General features: G+C 37.9%; 1 protein-coding gene across 1 annotated transcript in view; it reads right to left on the bottom strand.

Annotated features, from left to right (window-relative positions):
* The window catches only part of PDE8B (phosphodiesterase 8B), a 275,081-nt gene extending 254,550 nt beyond the window's left edge, over positions 1-20,531 (bottom strand). The window contains exon 1 of the mRNA XM_074282330.1: positions 20,181-20,531. Coding sequence (XP_074138431.1) covers positions 20,181-20,531 — 351 coding nt within the window. The remainder of the gene's footprint in view (positions 1-20,180) is intronic.
* Positions 20,532-24,643: the final 4,112 nt, after the last annotated feature.

Genomic DNA, 24,643 nt, shown 5'->3' with positions numbered 1-24,643 from the left:
TGAAGTTTTACACAGCAGGAAAACCTTTCTACACAAAGGTCCTTTGTTTTTCTATCCTTACATAAGGAATAACATGGACTCCCTTCTTTCTCTTTTGCTGTTCACCACTGACAATTCACTTCACTTTACCTAAAAGCAATAACATTCTCACTTTATATGTAATCTCTTTTTATAGATCCTCCATTCTTTCTCCTTTTAAGTTTTGCTTAATTGGAAAATTTTCTCTGTATCTCTTTCTCTTTGTTACACTTAATTTATATATATCTCTGTCTCTGTCTCTTTCTTTCTCTGTCTTTACCCTTCCTCTCTCTCTCTGTTTCTGTCTGTCTCTCTGTCTCGGCCTCCTTCTCTCTCTCTCTCTCTCTCTCTCTCTCTCTCTCTCTCTCTCTCTCTCTCTCTCTCTCTCTCTCTCTCTCTCTCCTTTTCCTTCCTTTCCTTGTAATAAGTATACTCAGAGAGATAAATATATGTGTATATATATATATATGTATATATATGTGTGTGTGTGTATACATAAATAAGTGTGTATATTTTATATATCACATTAGCCTAATTGGGGATGAAAAGTCAAGGGTTTTAAATATTACACACCTATTCTAAGCAAAAGGAAATCCCCTAAAGTTTTATGAGAAATTGGATATAATATGTTAGGGAAAGGAGAGCACTGTTTTAAATCAGATTGGATATGTACTTGGGGTTTAAAGTTATTACTACTAAAATGATTATCAAAACTAATCCAGAATTTTTAAAAATTAAAAATCACCATAATATTAAAAAAGAAAATGTTATTACTTCTGACATAGAAAAATTGCTAGTTGTGTATTTTGAAGATCACTATTAAGACTAAATGAAGATTTGAAATTAGGTAAAAATCACAAAAGGATATTTGAAGCATGTCGTAGAGGGTGTGGCAGGTTGAAGGCCAGGGTGATCTTACATAACATTAAGAATGAGGGAAATTGCTAATACTGATGAAAAAGCAGCTTCTCATTTTCTTAAGATATTTGTTACAATATTTCAGAAGAGATCTGCGATGTTTCCTCAGATATTTTAAGATTGATAAAACTGAGATCTCCTTCAAAAAAAAGTACCTGGTAGATGTTATATCTCCCAAGAAAAAGCAAACCACACTTGAACTGTGAAAGGCCACTTGAGTGGTTTGAAGGGAAAGAGATTCATCTATATTTCTGTGAATCTCAGGTGGTAAATAAAATTAGATGAAATGGATTGATTTTTTTTCAACATTTTGGCTTTGAATTATATTTCCTTCAAAAATGTGGTTCTGTTAGACAATGGACATTTAGGTTCCAAAAAGATTTTCATTCTAACATCAAGGTGTTATTTCTCTTTCCAAACATAAGCTATTTGTTGTAAACAATGGATTAGATGGTTTTACAAAAAGAGATATACCACTTATATAACCTTTATCTAACTGAGTGCATAGATTTCTAATGGGATATATACGTGTATACATATATATACATACATATAATTTACAAACATTATTTTTTAAAACTCTGGAGAATATTGCAATGAAATCATGGAGACTATTATAGATGGGGTTTGAGGAAGAAAAATAAAAAAAACCTTTGTTCTTAGATTGTTCCTAAGAGGTCTGGGAAATTCTAAAGAATGATAGTAAAAAGAAACTTAAAGAAAGTAATCTGAAGATAGACTCACATTTAGAGAATTACTCTAAATGGTCTTATACAATTGGACAAACAAAAGGTTGCAGAAAATACAAAGATATTACCTGAGATGTTTGTCTCCAAAATACCACAATTTCTTTCATGTGTTAAAAAGTAATTTCCTTTGTTTCAAAAAAAAAAAAGAAGAAGAAATTCAGACTTTCCTGTAAACTTTTTCAAGTGCTTCAGAGAAAGCAGTATCACACACCTTTTTATCATGACAGTTTTTGAGTTCCCCTTCCAAATTTCCCCTAAGATTTTCCTCTAATTTCTTACCCAGATATGTAAGATATTGTACAATAGCTAGAATGCTAGACCTGGAAACAGGAAAATCCAAGTTCAAATCTACTCTAAAATATTTACAAGCTCTGTGATGCTGGAGTTAATACCTGGCTGGTATTTGTCATATTTGTTCTAACTCCATGTCTCCCTCCTCATTCTGAACCCATTCCTCTCTTATAGACTGATAGTATCTTTTGAAGTTCATATGAAGATGAAAGCATTCAGTTTACTCCCAATATTCCCTCAAAACAGCAATTTGGGAGCTCAACATGGAATGGGCCAAGAGATGAGAATATTTTAAACATTTTCCCCAGGGTCTCTTTGTGTCTAAAGAAGCTTTATTAATAATTTCACCTTTTTGTTGTTGCTTGCTGACTTTTTATTTTCTTTCTCATTTTTCCCTTTTTGATCTGATTTTTCTTCTGCATAATAAATGTGGAAATATGTATAGAAGAATTACATGTTTAACATATATTGGATTACTTTCTATCTAGGGGAGAGAGGGAAGGAAGGGAAGGAGAAAAATTTGAAATACAAAGTTTTACAAGGTTTAATGTTGAAAACTATCTTTGTATATATTTTGAAAATAAAAAGCTTATTTAAAAAAAAAAGAAGCACTTTGTGCATCAAAGGGAAAAACTAGTTCAGTACAATTTATTTTTGACTCTTGAAAATTTATTTTGAGTTGTCAAGGCATTTGTATGTGAATCTGCCTCAGCTTCTCCAACTGCAAAAAATGGAGATAATAATAGCACCTACTTCACAGGGTTGTCACAACAATAAAATTAGATATTCTTGTAAAATTCTGTACAGGCCTTAAAGCATTGCACAAATGCTAACTGTTATCTTCTCATTAAACTTTCTATTCTTCAAGCACCATTCTAGACAAATAACAAAATTGATCTTTACTCAATTTTATTGATTTTCAATTTTGTGCAATTAACAAAATCACAACTGATTTTCCATAGTTTTATTACAAGTGTCTTTTCAGCTCCATGACGGGTTTAAATAAGCTTTCCACAGTTAGCCTGGGAACCTAGCCACTAGGAGGAATATGGTTTCTTAGACAAACCATGTTCTAAATTCAAAGCACCAACCTATAAATAGCAGCAGCCATGACAGGGTAGCTAGAGGGCTGACTGGCCTCGGAGCCAAAAGATCTAGATTCAAGTCTTGCCTTTGAAATGTACCAGCTGTGCAATTTTGGACAAGATATTTAACTTTTCAGCATTCTAAGAGAGTCTTGAGGCTCTAAGTTGCAGAAAAGGTACAATTCTGCCTCAGTAGCAAGGTTTCCTCACCTGGTGTTTCCCTAAGCTCCAGCCTCTGTCACTATCAACTTATAAATGAATTTTAACACTTCTATGAGTCTTTTATCTCATTTGGTACAATGGAGTTTCTGCCCCTCTGAAAGCCTCAGTCCACTCCTCCTTTGTCATCCTGTCCATATTTCTCCACAGAAAAACTAACTGGATCATTTGGTAGGTACCCTGGTTTTTTTCATTATCTTCTGGATTTCAGCAAAGGATCTAAGCTATCCATTTATAAATACTCATGAATAGGCCACAGCCTTTCACAAGAATATGTGTCTTTTATGCTACTTCTAACAAACATGGTCTCATTGGGGATATCTTGCAGCCAACTCAATTCTACAGTGTCTTTGCATTTGGTTGAATCATATGATCATTTGGGTTCCATTACTTTACATTCCTTTGGGTCATCTGTAATTGCATTTTTTCTCAGGCCATAGGTATGATTCACAGTCATACAGCATCATCAGCAAGAATACTGCTGTTAAAAAAGATGGACTATTTTGAAACAGGTAACAGCTTGAGGTCATTTAACTCTATGGTTTCCCAGATAGGATTTCTCCTATTCAATTCTGTACTTCATTCAATGTTCATTTCAATTGCCTAGTAATGAACTTTTATTAAATAAATGAATTCATAGAATTGAGTTTTCTTGTACATTGGGACTTACCTAGATATAAATGCCTTGCCAATTCAAAATAAAATTTCAAGAATCAAAAATAAACTGTACTAAGCCTAGTTCTCCCCTTTGATGTAAAAAAGGACTTCTTTAGTTGCAAAGTTACCCTGGAGAAAATGTCTAAAATATTCTCACCTCTTGGTCCATTACATGCTCTCTGAACTCCAGAATTGCTGTTTTGAGGGGAGTAATGTGGATGCTTTGGCCTTCATTTGAACTTTAAAGATACTACCAGACTACCGAAGAGGAATCGGGAGTGGAGGTAGAACAAATATGACAAATGCTGACCAGGGACACATTTCCTAGGTGTGAGATACAAGGGGAAAGCAAACAGGAGATACAGTCTCCATTCTGCCATACTTTGAAAGTATATTGCTCAAATAATTGTTTGTACATGTACACATATATTGTATTTAACTTATACTTTAACATATTTAACATGTATTGGTCAACCTGCCATCTGGGGGAAGGGGTGCGGGAAGAAGGGAAAAAGTTGAAACAAAAGGATTTGCAACTGCTGATGCTGAAAAATTACCCATGCATATATATTGTAAATAAAAAGCCATAATAAAATAAAATAAATTTTAAAAAGAAAATATATTGCTCCTCTTCCTCTTTAATTTGTTTTTTTTTTTTCATTTTTCTTCTAAGACTGGACCTCCCAACATCTAGCTCATCCTGGAAGTGCAGGAGCTACTAGCTACTCACAGCCTCAGTCCTACTCCAATCAAGACAAGAGTGTTAACCTGCTTAATTCCAGTCTGGGTCAGTTTGCCCCTCTTTAAGCAATCTGGTGGCCTGCCAGCTCTCAGGGTGCTCACCATATCAATGCTGATATGGACACACATTGCAGCTCAGAATCTCTAAGTCAAAAAGTCCACCAGTCTCAGCCTCCCTGGTAGCAGAAACTGTAGTTGTGCACCAACCCCTCTGGTTCCTCAGCTCTTTTTGTCTCAAACTCTTCTCTGAAACATTTCATAATTTAGGGAAAAAAGAGTCCTTTCTTCAAATATGTAGAACATTAATTTGAAAAAAGTAGTAACAAAATCATCTTTAAAAATTCTCTGTGCTTTTTTCTCATAGATTTTGTTTCCCATGAATGATCATATGCTGCATGTTGCTGTTTTAATTCTGATTTCTTTCCTTTATAAGACTTCATATATTTCTGTTCTTCATATTTCATATTGCTAATGTACATCAACGTTTTAGGGAAAGGAGGAAAGAGATTAGCTATTTATTAAAGAACTATCTCATATGCCTGCCATTGTATTGACAAATGTGACTTCAGAAAAATTTGCGGAGGTAAATGCTATTATTATTTCTATTTTGCAGTTGAGAAAACTGAAACATACAGAAGTTAAGTGACTTGTTTAGTAAGTATCTAAGATTAGAACTGAAGTTAGGTCTTCCTGACTCCAGGTGCGGCAATCTAACCACTAACTACCCAACTGCATTCATATATCAAAGTTTATTTAAATATTATCCAATCACTGAACAAATGTACTATTTCCAGTTTGCTTCTATTATGTAATCATTAAAATTTTGATGCACTTTAAAAATAGATGGCAAATGGAATCAAGATTGAATACAATAATCAATCATGATTACAGAGGTCCAATGATGAACTAGTGAAATTTGCTACCTATCTCCTGAAAGAGAAGTGATGGACTTAAGAAAGAGAATGAAGTGCATTTAACATGACGACTGAAGAGATTTGTCTTGCTTCCTTATACATATTTATTATATATGGTTTTTTTTGTTTGTTTTTACCAATGGGGGTGGGGGCTGGGGAGAGGGAGAGAGGAGAGGAAGATTAATGATAGGGTTAAAAAAACAGATGAAGGGACAGCTAGATGACTCAGTGGATAGAGCACCAGCCTTGAAGTCAGGAGGACCTGAGTTCAAATCTGGTCTCAGACACTTGACACTTCCTAGCTGTGTGACCCTGAGCAAGTCACTTAATCCCAGCCTCAGGGGGGGAAAAAAAACAGATGAAAAGGGAATAAAAGGCAAGAAGTAACCACAGACAAGGACAACTTTGAATGTTACATATTGGTTTTATTGTATACTTACAAAAAGAAAAAGAAACATAATATGTATAATGTATAATCCTTTCCTATAAATATATATATATGGAAATGATTATTTTGGAGATATTTGTTTGTATTTTTCTCTATAAAATGGGCTAGTTAAGACACCTTCATGCTTTTTGACTGTCTAAAACTTCCAAAATTCTACATCTTCTCAGACTTATGATTCACACGAATTCCTATGGAATGAATGACAACATTTTTCACCATGAGAAAATAAGTTCTTATCTTTAAAGTGTAACTTTTTTTTTAAATTTTTAAAGTGTAACATTTTAATAAGAGCTACAATCCAACAGCACAAAAGCATTGTAGATTAAATGTGGTTTTAAGTCTATACACTCTTATTTTCCTAAGGGAGAGAGATGAAATTTTAAGTTCAAACTAATACCATACAAAGCAAGTGATCCACAAGATAACCACATTGAGTTTATTATCCAAATTCATTTATTTGGAATTTTATTACATATTTGCAAATTTAAGATCTTGGTATTTCTTAAACATTCAGATCAGAATTATGAATATTGCCAATCCAATTTTTTTACATGTAGAGTGAAAATGATGTAATATGTATGTATATATGACATTTATTGTATCTATACTATAGTATAGAACAGTGTGTATGTGTATATATAGTTTAATATATATGTATATAATATAGTATAATAAATTATTATCAAATCTTAATATTAAGTGAAATATTAATATTTTTCAGTTCCAGGTTATTATAAGTAAAGGCTGAAGTATAAAATGGCTGAGATAGGAAGTCAGGGGAGGGGAGGGGATGGTGACACTCAATATGTCCCTTTGCTTTTCATCTGGGATACCTGCCATTGCCATATTATTAATGACTCTGACTGTTACCAGCTAAACTTTGGTGCCTCCTACATTCTTAGCCTCCATTTGCTTATAAGTTTGAAAGTCTCTATGAAACAAATATTTACTTTATATATCTTAGCGTATTTTTGCCTAGCGTGAAAATAGCCTGCTAGCTGGTACGGAAACATTATTCCTCTGTAGAACTGAATAGCAAAATAAATTAGTAAATAGTTAGGTAAGGCATTCCTACCTTTCATTGGGTCATTGATTTAGAACTCAAAGGGACCTTAGAGGTCCACTCATTTTATAGATGAGGAAACTGTCCACAAAGGGAAGTGACCTCTTGTACAGGAGCTGTGATAGAACCCGAATCCAAATCTGACTCTAAGTCCATCACTGACCATCTACTCCACTTTTCTACTTCTCCAAGGATCTTGCCAAGTCCCATTTTAAGAAAATATTATTATCCTACCACCGCATATATACAAAACCACTTTATTTTAAAAGGCAAAATTCCAGAACATTTTTTTAAATGTCTCTGAGACAGAACAGAACAGTGCATTGATAGCAAAGAGTATGACATTAAAATTCTACCACAGAGATGGCCTTGTAGGGTGGAAGGGTATATATAGTATATAGGAGTCAGGAGACCCAGCTTTAAATCTCATATTTGCTTTGGTAGAGTGTGAGAAGAAAGCTAGATTTTACATCAAAAAACCTGAGTCTGAATTCTGATTTACCACTTATTTTTTATGTTGATAATATATTTTAATAAAATAATATAATATTGATATCAATAAAATATTAATAATATAACATAATAAAATAAAGTAAAAATAAGTACTAAATTGAATACAAAATATACATAAATACAGAATTTTAAAAATGAAAATCCCTAATAAGTAATATTTTCCTATAATTACAAGTAAGTTAAAATGAAAAGAAACTTAACAAATAAGTTAGGGGTTCCCAAATTTTGCATGGACAAAGTTTTTTGTTTGTTTTCCTCCAGAGATTTTAGATCAGTAGGGTGACAGAAAGGGGTAATGCGGAATCATTAAAAGAAATGGGGTAGAGAATAAGATCTCATTCCTTCCCCAATTCTGACTATAAGAAATCCCTAGAAATAGCAAGATAAGATGACAAAGAGAAACAACCAGATCAAAGATGAAGTTCTACAGGCTTCTAAATTACCTGACATACCTTAGCATCAGCAATAAGATGGACATAGGCCATTTCCCCCAAATCTAAATTAAAAACCTGAGTGCAGCATATAATCAGTGTTATTTTTCAGAATATACTTATATGTGAGGATTGGAAGATTGTAGGGAGAGAGAATATTGACATAATTAGGGGGAAAGAATATGCATGGAAGTAAATTAGATATGGGGAATAATAATAAGCAATCAGAAATCAAATACCAGTGGTTTAGAAAAGAAAACAAATGGGTCAAAAATCAGACAAACTTTGAGATACCAGGAAAAAAAATAGCTTCCAGAGGTTAAGGTAAAGCAGTAGGTCAGAAACTAAGCAAATCAACAGAACATACACTAAACAGACAGAACAAAGAGCTCTTGAAACTTGAAACAACTTCTGTTTCAATCTGAAAGACTTTTATATGTTTCTTTCTGAACTAGAAACAATTTAGGGTCAAGGTAGTGGGGAAGATGGAAATGTAGAGTTGCAGCAATGAAAATGAGTGAAAGAAAGAAATAGACGGTAATTGTTGGAGCATCCTTCAAAGGTCTCCATGCTGGAGCTATAGAGAATAGTAGGGTTCAAGTGTAGTCCAATTTCACTAAGTCTTACAGTTGGGTGAAATATTCAAAGAAAGACAGAGGGAAGGCTGCTAGGATATTTCCCCAGACAATTCATTATTTACATGAGTTTGTGGGCTAAAATAAAATTAAGGATTCACACAGGCAGATCTTGGCAATTTAGACTAAGACCTGGAGGTACATTCTCCTGGCTGTAGTTTATGGGCTCCTGATCAACCTCCTTTGGGAAGCAGCATCCTTTGGGAAGATGATGTCTATGTATGCTTCTGGCCCATGCTGCCTACACCCAGAAGCTGGTATGGCTGTACTTGAAGGGAAAAGGTCATAAAGACAAGGCAAGGCCAGGGGATGCTCTGTATTTGAAAACAAATTCTCAGAACCACTTTTCCATCTTAAGGGCAAGTCAGTACCAAGGGTCAATGGCTTCTGGCTATTGCATTCAAGCATTCAAGTGAGTTAAAATGAGATTACATTAGAGAGATGGTAAATAGATTAAAATAGTTGGACCAGATAGTGTAGAGCCAAAATTAAAGACAGTCTAGGCAAATTCTGACATTGAGGGAAACCAGATGCTATGGTGGGTGGTTAATCCTCAGATCCTAGTTATATACCTATGCTGCAAGAATATGGAGAACCCTTTAATCTCTCACAAGAAAAATCTTGCTAACACTCTCTCTCTAAAAGTAATTTTTCAAGGCAACTTCTATGAGGCAAAATCCTTTCCTGGATTAGTGAGCAGACTAAAGATTACAGTACTTTAAAAAAAATTCTGATCTTTCCATTCCCTTTGCCTAAGTCATTTAACTCAATTTCCACCTGTATAAAAAATTGCAAGTGACACCAATCCTCACCATGAAGTCCTTTTCCACTACTCTTCTCTTGCTGCTAATGTCATCCTGGCTTCTGAAAGGCTTTGATAAAAAAGCACAAGCTCAGGAAGGTCATGCTAATCTGGAAGCATCTAGAAAGAACCATCCAAAGATGAATCTAAATTAGCTCTAGAGGGGCTCAATGCCAAAGGAGATAATGTTTCTGGGGCCATGGAAATTAAGGTACCATCTGCATAGATGGAAAGACTGCCCACACTAATGAAATCACAAATATCTATTCTACAACAAAATATTATAAAATTAAACAATTTTAAGGATTTTATAAACTGATAAAGAATTAAATAAGTAGAAATCAGGAAAGCAAGTTATACAATAACAATACAGTAAAAAAAACAACTTTAAATGTACAATACTTATTCATACATTTAAAGGAGAAATTATGAAACATGCTATCCATTACAGAAAAGGAGATTGATTTCGGGCAAAGAATGAAACATATATTTTTGTACACAACCACTGGGGAATTTGTTTTGCTTAACTATCCACATTTGTTATAAAAAATTGTTTGCTTTTTTTTTCATTTTTTCCCCAGTGAAATTTTAAAGGTGGGAGGAAGAGAAAATAGATTATGTACCTTTAAAAATATAGGTAGGGAGATGCTACCAATGTGAAATGTTGCATACCCTTTCAGATGAAGTCACTCTATTATTAATTTTAGTTAATTGTTTTACTTTGTTACAAGAGCCCTCACAGAGTGGGAGTAATCTATAAATGATGTTAGTGAAAAAAAACACATCAATAAAACAAATAAAAAAAATCTGAATACATGAAAGATATTGATTGACCTACCTCATAATGCTGTTTTGAAAAGGAACTGCAAATTATAATACATTTAGCAATTCTTCAAATTAACCTTCAATGTTAACTCAATTTAATCACTGAGCAATATGTTAATGCCAGCGCCTTTAAACTGATATTGTCAAGTTGAATCAGAGAGATGAATGCACCCTATGTTGGCACAGATTTTCATTCCATGTGTTCCTTGTCCATGCTTTTCCATAAATCTTCCCTAGAGGATCCATTCAACATATTGAAGATCTTCCTTGGATTCTTTTACTATTCCAAGGAGGCTACTGCAACACTCTCGATTTCCATCTGTTTTCCTTTATTTTCACTGTCCCACCTTCCTTTCTGGTCATATGCACTTGTGTTTTATGCCACTTCCTGCATGCAAGTCATCATGGATAATCTATTTCCATTCACTGTGCATCTTTCCCCTGTCTTTTGACTCACCTGCAAATGAAATTCTTCTGAACCGATGGTATTCCATGACTCACAGCCATAAAGCATCACTGGGAGAATATTCATCTTAAAAAGATAGACTTTGGCACAAACAAACAGCTTGGGATCACTGAAAGTGCTGGTTTCTTAAACATGATCCCAAGTGATAAAGTCATGGTTGTTAAATTCATTTTCTAAAACTGGAAGAGAAATTACTCATCAAAAAATAAAAGTTATCTCCCCAGAATCACCACAATTCTACTGAACTTATTCTCCTAAAGATCACCAATGACATAAATACCAAAAAAATTACTTTTTTCCATGACTTCCCTGGAGCAATCAACTCTACTAACCCCTTTTATCTTTGGAACTTTCTTCCCTTGGTTTCCATTCCATTCCAGTTTCCTATTTTCTCCTTAGCTTTCTAATCAATGTTTTAGCTTCCTTTTCTGGGTCTTCTTCTTTCCCTTTCTTCTTCCTTCCCTACAGATGTTCCTATTTCTCTCTATTGGAGAAATAATTGAGATTTTAAAAGGCTGTACACAGTAGGCATTTCTAAAAATGTTCATTGACATTTCTTTAAATGGACAAAATGAATACAATGAAATTCAACAGGGAGAACTCTAATTTTCCAACATTTATTTAATACTTTGAATATATTTTAATGGATTAATTTAATGTAAGTTAACATTTAATTTTAAATGTTAAGCTTTGTACTTAGGTTCAGAAACTTTAACTATTCTCTTATTATATAGTGAGAAAACTGGCTTAAAAGTAGTTGTTCAGAAAATTGACTTGGGTGAGAGGTTGCTGTAGTTATCTGACTTCAAGATCACTATTTGCCAGCAGTGGATGGTGACATGTCTACCAAAGGAACTAACATGTTATCATACTTTGTACAAAGACAGTGCTCAGAATAAAAGAAGTGAGAATCCCACTGTACACTGAAGTGGCTTTATCTTATCTGGAGAACTGGGTTCAGCTTTGGACTCCATACTTTAAATAAGGCATTGACAAATTGTTCCACTAAAGTACTATTTGGATGCCTCATGGAGTTAATCCTGGGTTCTCAAAGGCTATTCCATCAGAACATGAGGTCTAGCAGATCCTACCAAGCTGAGAATAACATTGAAAATGGAATATATATTTGGCATCTGAGGACCAGCAAAGCTGAATCTGGAAAGACTTGTCATGAGAAATTGGCCTACCAGGTAATAATTGGGTGTGATTTGTTTATTTTTGGTGGAGGAGAGATTGGTTAGAACAACCCATGAAACGACCTAATTAAAATGTTGGGATCAACATCAGTGGAGTTATTGGGACAAAGGCTTAGATCGATGCAAATAAGAAGCCTCTAAAAGTTGAAAAATGAAATATTACCATGTGAAGTAGAGAGCTCCCTATCTCTGGAAGTGTTCAAGTTGAAGTTAAATGATCTCCATCCTAGGGATGTTGTCATGGTAACTCATACATAAGGCAGGAGACTGAACTAGATAGAATCTGGGTTTCAAAGCATCAGAGCATCAACAACCTACCAAAAAGTCCAAGGGAGAAAAAAACATCTGTTGCCTAAAATTCAGTTCTGCTAGGGTACCCTTCATATGTCATTCCTCAGGGTCATGGGGACTCATGACAGTCAGTTATGAGAGGATAAGGAAGGAAGGGGAAAATTTGGTATAGCAGGAATAGCATTAAATCTGAAATCAGAAGACCTGGACTCTTGTACTCATTCTGCAACATGGGGCATATTATTTAGATTCTTTGGGACTTCCACCTATCAAATTATGACAACGACATGATCCTGCCTGCATGAAGAGAGATAGATTGTCTATGAGTCATAGTATCATTGTACTGTGCCTTGTCAGAGCATTTCTGCAGTCGGATGCTCAGCTTTGTGTGTCACATTGAGGACCAGAGGAAGGCAAACAGGATGGTAAAGGTCTCTTTCAGTCAAGCAGCATGAAGACAAAGAAACTGAGGAAGTTTAGTGTGGAGAAAAGAAGACTTAGTAAGAGGAAACATAATATCAGTCTTTAAGTATTTGAAGGCTATCATGGAGAAGGATTAAGTATGTTCTACTTGGAATTAAGGGCAGAACAAGAAGCTCATGGGCAAAAATTGTAGAAAGGCAGAATTAGGAGGAAAAGGTTTCCTGAAAATGAGAACTCTCTGAAAGGGCATTGAACTGCTGAAGAAAAGAATGTCCTTATTGATAATAATAATAACACATCTATATAGTACTTACTATGTGCCAGGTATTATCCTAAGAGAACAACCCTTAAAGACAGATGCTGATTAGGAACTGAAGCAGGGTCACACAGCAATTACATGTTTGAGTCTGGATGGGTATCCAGGTATTTCTGGCTCTACTCCCAGTCAGCATCCCATCCAGGATGCCAACTAGCACCAGTTTGGTGCCCCCAAAATGGGGGTGTCCATGTGGGGAGGTTGTGGAAGGGATGGTACAGACAGGACAAGATGACTTCTGAGATGCTAGATGTGAGGATATAAAATTGTGTCTGGCACAGATCACCTCAGAGGAGCCGAGAGGCAGTTGGGAGCTTCAAAATATGATGAGGTGATTTGGGTGGGAGCAGGAAGAGAGCACTTTCAGGGAAGAGGAATGGAATCTCGGGGCCCAGCAAGCACAACAGATGGGGAAGCACTCCTCAAACACAATAAGGCAAATAACATCAGGCGCTTCCAAGATCTGTTTTCTGTGGCAGCAGAAAGAGCAGCAGTCAAGGGAAGCATGCTTGAAAGTGGCAGTTGAACAGAGGACAATGTCAAATGGAACACTCCCAATACAAGGCAGTGTAGGAAACAGTGTAGACACGCCTCTGAGGATGAGCTAACCACCCCCTCCAAAAAGGAAGAGGTCAGGGTCAAGGTGCAAGAGGCCCTGTGACCTCTGACATAGCCTCCCACCCCACCCCCTTGCTGTGCCCTCCCCCTACAAAAGCAAGGGATGACTCAGGAGGTGGTGCAGCTGTCACAAGCATCGTGGCTCAGATTCATCACAGCCAAACCCTTCAGTGTTCTCTGTGCCCAAGAATTCAGACAACACAGCAACGTGACACAGGCCACAAATCACCCCTGGGGACAAACAACACAAGGATACATGGGCCAGCATCCAGAACCCAAATAGCTCATCCAAAGTGCATCAGGAAGAGAAAGAAGAGGTCTCACCTGGCTCTTAATGTGTTCTTTTGCTCTCCCCTCCCTCTTTTTCCTTCCTCTCCTCTTCCTCTTCCTTTTCTTTTTTCTCTTCTCCTTATCTTCTTCTTCCTCCTCCTCTTCTTCTTTTTCCTCCTCCTCTTCTTTCTTTTCTTTCTCCTCTTCTTCTTTTTTCACTTCTCCTCCTTTTCTTTCTCTTCTTCCCATTGCTCTTTTTCTTGCTCCTCCTTTTCCTCCTCCTCTCCTTTCTCTTCTTCCTCCTCCTCCTCTTCTTTCTCCTCTTCCTATTTCTCCTCTTTCTTATTCCTTTCCCCCCCTCTCATTGCCTCTCTCTTTCTTTCATTGCCCCATTCCTCTCTTCTTTCCTCCTCTTCTTCCCCCTCTTCCTCCTCTTTCCTTCTCTTTTTTTCCTTCTCTCTTTAAGAATAACCAAACCTGGAGTTATGAACTAATCCAGCAATATGGAACAATGCCCAAAGAGCTATCAAACTGTGCATGCCCTTTGATCCAGTAGTGTCTCTACTGAATCTGTATCCCAAAGAGATTATACAAAAGAGTAGAGGACCCATATATAACAGCCTTTTTTGTAGTAGCAAGGGACTGGAAACTGAGTGGTTGCCCATCAGATAGAGAATGACTGAATAAATTATGGTATATGAATGTTATGGAATATTATTGTTCTATAAGAAATGATCAGCAGGATGATTTCAGAAAGGCCTGGAGAGACTTACATGATCTGATGCTAAGTGAAGTGAGTAGAATCAAGAGAATATTGTACACAGCATCAACAAGATTATGTGATGATCAGTTGTGACGGACTTGGCTCTTTTCAACAGCGAGGTGATCCAGGCTGGTCCCAATGATCTAGTGATGGAGAGAACCATCTGCATCCGGAGAGAGGAACTAAGTGTGGATCACAACATAGCATTTTCACTTTTTTGTTGTTGTTTGTTTGCATTTTTTTTCTCATTTTTTCCTCTTTGATCTGGATTTTCTTATGCAGCAAGATAATTGTGGAAGTATGTATAGAAGAATTGCACATGTTTAACATATATTGGATTACCTGTTATCTAAGGAAGGGATGGAGAAGAAGGGACAGAGAAAAAAATTGGAACACAAGGTTTTACAAGGGTGAATGTTGAAAACTACCTATGCATATATTTTGAAAATAAAAAGCTTTAATTTTTTTGTTTTTTCCCCTTCCTTTTTTATAGCTTTTTATTTATAAGATACATGTATGGGTAATTTTTCATCATTGACAATTGCAAAACCTTTTGTTCCAAATTTTCCCCCTCCTCCCTCCCACCCTCTCCCCCAGATGGCAGGTAGATCAATACATGTTAAATATGTTAAAATATATGTTAAATACATATCCATATAGTTATTTTGCTGCACAAGAAGAATCGGACTTTGAAATAGAGTACAATTAGCCTGTGAAGGAAATCAAAAATTCAGATGGACAAAAATAGAGGGATTGGGAATTCTATGTAGTGGTTACATAATTTCCCAGAGTTCTTTCACCAGGTGTAGCTGCTTCTATTCATTATTGAACAAACGGAACTGATTTGGTTCATTTCATTATTGAAAAAGCCATATCCATCAGAATTGATCATCAATATAGTATTGTTGTTGAAGTATATAATGATCTCCTGGTCCTACTCATCTCACTCAACATCAGTTCATGTAAGTCTCTCCAGTCTTTTCTGAAATCATCCTGCTGGTCATTTCTTACAGGTCAATAATATTCCATAACATTCATATACCACAATTTATTCAGCCATTCTCCAATTGATGGGCATCTACTCAGTTTCCAGTTTCTAGACAGTACAAAGAGGGCTGCTACAAACGTTCTTGCACATACAGGTCCCTTTCCCTTAAAAAGCTTTAATTTAAAAAAAGATTCTGAGAAAAAAAGAAATAATGAGGTGAATAGTTTCAGAAAAAAACCAGCAAGACCTGTATGAACTGATGCAAAGTAAAATGAGAAGATTATTGTGCATAATAACAATAATGTTGTAATGATGATCATCTGTGGAAGGCTTGACTACTCTGATCAATAAATGATCCAAGACAGTTCCAAAGGACTCAAGATAAAAAAGTATTGTCAATCTTGAAAGAGAAAACTGATGAACTCTGAGCACAAATTGAAGTATAATTTTCTTATTTTCCTTATTTTTCTTGCTTTTTTGTCACATGACTTATATGAAAATGAGTTTTGCATGATTTCACATGTAGAGTTGATAGCATTTTTGCTTTCTATTTCAGTAGTTGGGGGAGGAATCAGGGAGAGGGAGAAAATTTTGAAATAAAAATTTAAAAAGAAAAGAATGATAAAAATAAACAAATATTTTTTTTAATTTTAAAAGAAAAACAAACAAACCAATAACCAACCCTACAAATGAAGTATCACAGTAATTATGAAACAACAGAGAACACCAGCCCAGAGATCCTGCTTTTTGTATTGATATATGATCAGGAGAAAACCCTAGAGGTTGAATGAGTTATTGGTAACGATTTCTGCCTTCCTTGTACCCCCTCTCAATTTGTATACATTTCTTATTACCTAAGCTTCAAGAGGGAAAGGATTATGTCATTTATTTTTAATAGCTCCCTGAATGCCTAGCAGATTGAATATACTAGGTATTTAATAAGTACTTGTTGAATTAATTAACAAATTATTCACAAGTCATTTACATCCAAAAATGCATTATACACTTTCTTTTGTATATGATTCAACATCCCAATTTTGCTTTTATTTCTTATTAAATATAATTTGTGGTTTCTATATACACATGGATGCAGATGGACTTCAAACATCCTATGTAGCAAAGGAAAACCATTTACTGAGGGTATCCGAATATGTTCCACCATAGTTCATCTTTACTTAGATAAATAACCATGAGCTGAGGGGATTTTTAAAAATATGTGTCTAGGATTTCATCAACAGCTAAAGCAAAAAATTAATAAAACTTAAAGGCATCACATCTTCTTTACAGGGTGAGCTACACCCTTCCTCCGGGAATTTCTGAACAGAAATTACTAAATTGGAGTACTGGCACATTCCCAGGAGTGAGCATTCTGTGGGATTCTCCTGTCTGAGTAATATTTTTTCAAGAAAAAAAAAATCAAATTGCTGGGAAAATGTAGCATTACTGCAATAGTGAAGTTGAAAATATTTCATACCAGAAGTGGAAACCCCAGTGATATCACTGCACTGCACATGAATTGTTAATGTGTAGAATCTATTTTTTTAAGCAAATAAGGTATTCAGAAGTGGTTTTCTTTGCCTCATTTTTGACATCAGAAGGCCTCATGATTCTCAAAAGCTTTAATGAAATGATACTGTATGAAAGCAAGAAAGTGAGTGAGCACATATTGTTGATCACTGGGGAATGAGAGACCAAGTAGATAATAGGGGAATGGTTTTTATTAAAGAAGAAAGACAGAAATTTATCCAGCTCATCTGTACAGTAATTGTACCCTATAATAAGGACTTTACCTATTCACCTTCCCACTTTGATAATTTTAAGATTGGAAAGAACTTCAGTACAATGAAAAATATGTTTTAGAATCAAATGAACCAAGTTCAAATCCTAACTCTACAATTTGTTACCTGTGGGGCCTTAGATCAGGTATTTAATATCTCTGGGCCTCAGTATCCTTATCAGTAAAATGAGAGACAGCTGGGTTGAATAAACCTTTAGAATCCCTTTCAGATCTAAATCTGTGATCCTATGATATTAAAGAGCATAAAAAGTCTGTCTATATCATTTCACCCCAATGATCTATAATGGGAATTATGAAATGCTTAAGAAAGCTTAAGCTTAAGAAAGGCATATAAAGAAACAGACTAATTTAAACATTCCAAGGGCACTAATGTACTTATATGGTTTGACTAAATAATATTAGAAGTTCAAGTTACTTATACTCTTCCATTTGCTATTTTTAGATATTCCCATATTTGAATTACATGTCCTTTGATACAGTTGTAGTTGGTATGTATATTGTTCTGCTTCTTTATATTGTTTTATGCCCTTTCGAAATTTTGTGTATTCCTTGTATTTATCAATTTGAGTTACGTAGATACATGATACAATAAGAGATGTATTCTTATAAATGAGTTCCCATATCCAATTACAGGACAAGTATCTATCTTTATTGTATTACTGGATTGTTCCATTATATTGCTAAATCACAATTAACTCAACAATAACATACCCAATTCTTGGACAATTAGAACACACCCGATTCTTGGTCTATTAGCTTGTTCTCAATTTGGGGCAATTATAAACAATGCTGCTATAAGTTATCTATCTATCTATCTATTTACTTATCCATCTAATGAATGGGTAGTTTGAGATTTTTGACGATGATTTTAAAACATCTTCCCAATAACAGGAATGGTGGGAAATATTTTTAAAACCTTGACATCAGTAAATGTGTGTTATCTCTGTAATGTATAAAAGTATAATAATTGGTCACATGACCCTGCAACAAGTGCATACTAATAAGTTTAATTATGTCACCTAACACCCAAATACATTTTCCCTGGGTATTCTCTAACTTTCAAGTGTAAAATTCTACAATGAAAAAAAATTTAACTATCCATCACAACTACAAGTCAATAACAGACTTCATATTGCAAAATGATGCTATTTCTACAAAAACACTCTAGATTTATTTCTGAAATTTCCAAGCTTTTACACTGGAAGCTGCTGCATTTGGCCTTTTCCCCACCCCCTCAGCTGATGACTTAGGCCATTGAAGTGAACAAGCTTTAAGTCCTCACACTAGGCCAATTGTTGGACCACTTTCCTGCCCACTTGAATATACAATTGTGCCTTTGCCAGAAGTCTTAAGATACACTGAAACAGGTTCCTGGTCATGTACTTCTTTCCAAAATACAATAACTGCCATTAATGTGAAAGGTTCCTTAGAAATATGAAAATTATTTTTCTTTCTACCTATTGTGATATACCATCATTATTCTGTTTATTGAGGAAAAGCAAAATTCTGCAATGCCTGGATCTACACAATTCAAGCTGACCTTCATGTGTTCTCAAGTTCTTTGAAAGAATACAGTACAACACTGTTTTGTTTTTTTAAATCACTTTCCTCTTATCATAATAAGAAACAATGTTAACTGCCTTGGCAGCAAGCAGTGGCTTTAGGCTACCCTTGAGAGAGGATCTGTTTTAAGCCTTTCACATTTTTCACTTCTTGGGGAAAAAAAAAAAAAGTCCTCTCTTGAATCCTCAAATACCCGATATCTTGATTTTTATGTCTTCTCTGTATCCCAGACATACTAACTGGCTGCCCAACGGCTCACCTCCACAGGATCCCAGGACTAAGTGATCATGGGAGACAGGCCCCGTGTGGCCACGTCTTCGGTATCTAATGTCCAGGATCCAAGCAACAAATAGAAGGGGAATATAAGGTAAGCGCAGAACAAAATCATTCAAGTTCCCACTCTCAGACTCCCCCTGCTCCTTTCCCACATTTCTCCCCAGACCACTATACAAGCTCCTACATTCATTCACAAATCTACACTGTGAATCTCCCTGCAATTGAGGCTGCAGCACAGTGCGTGCTCTTCCCCAGGAGAAAGCTCATCAATATGGGACACAAACCACACTCCGGTACACTACCTCCATCTTATTCATTTACAGGGCATAGAAAAACCGCGGTATATGCTTCAACCAATTGGGGCAGCTTGGCCCTCATTCACTCAGATTGCGCTGAATTCCTCTCAATGACACCGATGCCTTGTCCTCTTCTTCTGAATAAACAGAGCCATAGTCTTATGCCCCTTTCCCTCAATGAAGGCGGAGCCTGCCCATCTCTTTCTCCCAGGGCTCCCTCCTGCAGCCGTCCCTACCAATATCCACATCCACACCATGAATGAGCTTCAGGAGAACACCCGCCGATCCCAGGCTTTTTTTTTTTTTTTTTTTTTTTTTTTTTCTGTCCAAACTCCGTGGGACCCTATCTCCTTATTCTTTCTCCACCCACCCCTCAACCCCATTGCCTGGATGAAAAGTGAGGAGCTTGCGGGTTTCGCCTCTCTTATGCACGCATCCTTAACTTCCACTCATCCCAAATCAGGAGGCTGACCCTTCCCATCCGGGCGACCCCGTTTTAAGCTCTAGGAGTACTGAGACAGACGGGGGTCGGGGCGGCGGGGAGAGCCCTGACTGTCACGAAGCGCTCCCTCTCTCCCCTGCAGCCCCCGCAGAGCTGGACATTTACCTTGACGCTCGTGTAGCTGGTCTGGGTCTCGGCCTCGGCGCTGCTGCAGCAGTAATGGGTGCGCACCCTGCAGGTGGTCGGGGCAGAGGATGCGGTGCCCGCGCTGCTGCTGCTGCCGCTGCCCAGCTCCCTCCGCTCCCGGCGAGCGCCAGGGGCCCCGGCCTGGCGGCTCTGGTAGGCTAGCACCGAGGGGATGGCGTCGGCGGCGTCGGTCTTGATGAAGAGGCCGTGCAAGGTGGTCGCCGTGCCCTGTGACAGGGTAGTGGTCTGGTGGGGGGAATTGGACTCGTCCGAGTCTCGGCAGTAGATCACGCCGCTCTGCGAAACGTGGATGCTGGGAGCGCAGCCCATCCCTCTATCTCCCGCCTCTCCTCCTCCTCCTCCTCCTCTGGCCAGCCGCGGCTGGGGGGCCCCCGGGCACCACCACCGCGCCCCGCTCCGCCCTCTCCACCCCACCTCCCGGCTCCGCTCTCTGACGAAGGCAAAGCAGATCCCCGGGCGCAGGGAGGAAGGAGCCGTGGCCACCACCTGCAGCGGGGAGGGATGCCGCCGCCTGTGCCGCCGCCTCGGATGCGCCCCGCGCAATCACCGTGGCCAGCCACCAGCGGGTGGCAGCGGCCCCCTCTCCCCGCGGAGCCACCCCCTGTCCTGCCTGGCTGCCGGTCCGTCAGTCCGTCAGAGCCGTCTCACTGCGGTTCTCCCCCGAGCCTTCCGCAGTCGTCCCCGGTCATCCCAACTTTCCCTCCTGGGCGGAGAGGCGCCCTGACCATCTTTGCGGCGACAGCCTCCGGCGTGTGGGGACACAAACGCACGCAGAGACTCCCCCCTCGCCCCCGCCACACACGCACTAGTGCTAAGCAAGACGCCTGCCTCTGCCTCTTCCCCCCACTCCCCGTCAGATGCTCCCCCGCAGTACCCCTCCCTTCTCCTCTACTTCGTCTCCGCCCCGAGCACCTGCCGCGCGCCCGGGTCCCCTGGCACAGCCCGCCCCGCCAGCCCCTCTGCGGTCTGCCTCGACCCCGTCAGCCTCCCGGGGACCCTTCGCTCCCAGGCTTTCTTTCCCGAAGCGCCTTAGGGAGAGCAGGGCCACCTGCTTTGGGGGCCACTTCGGGTTTAGCAAAATAGAATAAACCAATCCCAAAGTTCCCCGCCAATGCCCCCTAGCTGACTCCCCTCCTCCCACCCTGTCCCTTGCTCATCCGTGGGGAAGGAAGTCCGTGGATCACCCGAGGGCCGGACTCAGCTGCGCTCATCAGCTGGCACCAATCTTGCCACCCCCCCTCCCTTCCCCGAGTGCCGGCCCTGTGGGTGCCAGGAAGCTACGTCCTTCCTTCTCTCGGGCTAGGGGAGTGAGGTAAATTCACGAAATACCAATAACCAAAAGACAGCGCCTTTCAGCGCTTTAACCCAACCTAAACCCACCCCCATCTCAACTCCTGCCCTAGGGCCTCTAAAAACTGTGGTCAGCCTGAAAGGTGGGGGCCGGGAAGCTAAAAGCTGGATGCACATCCCCAGAAAGAACGGGCCTTTTTACACCTACAAATGCACAACGGTACAAGCCAAACCAGTTACTGCTTCTTCAATGCGGATTCAAAGGAAGGTACTAGCCATCTGCTTCATGGCTTGGTTAATAGAAAATCAATCTTCCATAGTGAATCTGTTCTCCTATCTCCTGACTTAGATCAGATCGGGGCACTCAACCGCCAATAAGAAAAACCCTTCCACAGAATTCCCAATAGATTCCAAGATTCTCTCTTCAAGATCATATTGTTTATCACTGGGCACGGTGTAGACAGTGGTGAAAAGGGTCTCAGGATCTAACTCTTGTCTTTTACAGATGAGGAAAAAGCCTCTGAAAGGCTGTGACTTGCGATAAGATTACTTTAAATCACGAACTCCAAATTAGGTGCCTTTTCTAGTGCCTTCCACTGCCCTATCCTTCCATTTTCTCCCCACACCCTGAAGGCCATCCTTTGAGACTATCAGGACTCGATTTTAATTCTACCTCACATCATCTCTGAAGGATATTAAATTTGGAGTTCAATTAATAAGGATCTAGAGAAGATCTAGGAATCCAGATCTAATAGGATTCTAGGCCAAACAGCTCATTTATAAAATGAGATGGGAAAACAGAGATTTGAAGAGGTAAAGTTACAGGTAGCAAGTAACAGAACTAGAATTTGAATCCAGGTCTTCTAACTCTACTTAGCATTCTTGCCACCATAGGATACTGCCAATAGGAAACTTTCTCTTCTTCTTTTAAATTTACACAGAGATTTTCGGTGCTTCCCTTCCCTCTCCCTACCACTCAAATTTAAATCATTATATCTTTCTTTCTTTGTTCTTGTGAGACAATTGGGGTTGAGACTTGCCTGAGGTCACACTGGTAGTAAGTGTTAAGTGTCTGAGATAGGATTTGAACTCTGGTTCTCTGGACTCTAGAGCAGGTACTCGATTCACTGGGCCATCTAGATGCCCCAGTTACCTTTTCCTAAATATGATGGCAGTCTACTTTGTATTTCCCAATATATAAGTAAATCCCTTAATATACACTTATTTACTTAAGTGTCTTAATTCCATTTAACCTCCCTTATGGTACCACTATAGGAACTGGCACACTAAATGGGTGAGGCTGAAATTATGCTGTTCCTTGTTGAAAGCCATCTGCCAGATTTCCTAACAATCATTAAGGACCAGAGTAAACAATGTTATAGTTCAAATTACAAGAATCCTGGTCTCTGTACCAATCCTAGACATAACATTAATAGCAGGAGTTAATTATTCCACAGGCTTATCAATGCTTTTGTGTCTACACCCACTTCAGTCATTATTCTTCATGGAACTCACCACAGCAGCCTGAAAATTGCAACACAAAGTACTAGAATGGTGTTAACTCTCATATATATATATACACCATCTATCTATTCTTTAGTGCTATTCTTTCTAAGAAAGGCATAAGTGACTAATAATACCCAAGGAAGAAGAAAGAACCACTCACTCTTTGTGCTTATGACAAGCACAGATTCCTTTCTGGAAAAGACACTGTGATATTTATCCTCTACTTTCCTTATGAAGTAGGGGATAATGCATAAGGAAACTTCAGTTCCAGAGTTTAACTGACTTGCTCATGACAATTGATGTTATTGATTAACAAATACAAGTTTCCCATGTATCTGAATAGTACTTCTTTGGTAATATCAATAATCAATCTCACTAAAGCTTACTATGCTGATTGCTGGTGATACAAAAGGAGTTAAAAAATAGTTCTTGTTCTCAAAGAGCTTACAATCTAATGGAAATAGAATTTACAGACCAGACTTGTAAGGCTAAACCTTTAGCCTGTGAATCATGCAGAAACAAATACAGACTCTACTTTTTTTGTTTGGGAAAATTAGAAAGTAGATTCCTTTCAAGGAGGCCTTGAACAATGAGGCAAATTCTGTGAATTAAATTGTCAACATTTAAAACAAAACAAAAAAAAAAACACAATACAAAACAAAAACAAACAAACAAACAAACAAAACAATGATTTTCATTTATTACCCAACTTACAAGCTCTTCTTTGACAAGGAATAATAATTCACATTTATATAGTGTTTTAAGGTTTGCCAAGGTCAGGACATGTGATTTTCATCAGTGCAAAGAGAAGTGACCTGCTAAGGATCACACAACCAATAAGTATGAGAAAGGGACAGAACTAACCCCCAGGATGTATTCTGATTCAGAACATCAGTAATGTCAAACTCAAATGAATAGAAATTAATCATTTAACTTTATATAAGGATTTCTATGGGCTAAAACCATATATTAACATTATCTATGTTTTATTGTGCTAAATATTTCCTAATTATATTTTAATCCACTTCAGGTTGCACTTAAGAGTCCTGTGGACCTCATCTTTGATACTTCTATATGACATCATCTTTTCCACCCTCTGATTGCTCTGATAAATTAAGTGATATGCTCAATGCTATACAACTAATGTCTAAGGCAGAATATGAAGCAATATATTCTTATCTCAAAGATGATCACTTTAGCCCCTATACCTCATTGCACTAGAGTGTTCAAAATCAATGGCTGTGCTCAGTACTAATCTAGCCAATGGTTTCACCTCATTTCTCAGCTTTGTTCCTGTATCTGTTCCTACATCAATAGTTTCTCCTATATGGAAAAAGTTTGCCCACCAAGTTTTATCTGTGGAAGTGGGTATCTAAGCCTGATTGCAAGCAATTATCTAGAAATGGTAACAGATGTAGAACCATTGTTTGTAGATGAGAAACAGGAGGCTCTTTGACTTTAAGATGACATTTATTTGCCTAGTTTTGACACAAATTCTTGCAGGCTCAAATGACCTCTGGTCCAGTTCTCATTGCTACTCATTCTATGCAACTTGGGGTAATCATAAACAGTTAAAACAAACAGGCAAACAGACTAAAGTTAATGTTTGGGTTCAAGAAGGAACT

This window comes from Sminthopsis crassicaudata, chromosome 1 (genome assembly GCF_048593235.1).
Source record: "Sminthopsis crassicaudata isolate SCR6 chromosome 1, ASM4859323v1, whole genome shotgun sequence".
Taxonomy (NCBI): Eukaryota; Metazoa; Chordata; class Mammalia; order Dasyuromorphia; family Dasyuridae; genus Sminthopsis; species Sminthopsis crassicaudata.
Note: the sequence above shows the minus strand (reverse complement) of the source record. Positions and strands in the feature narration are given on the sequence as shown.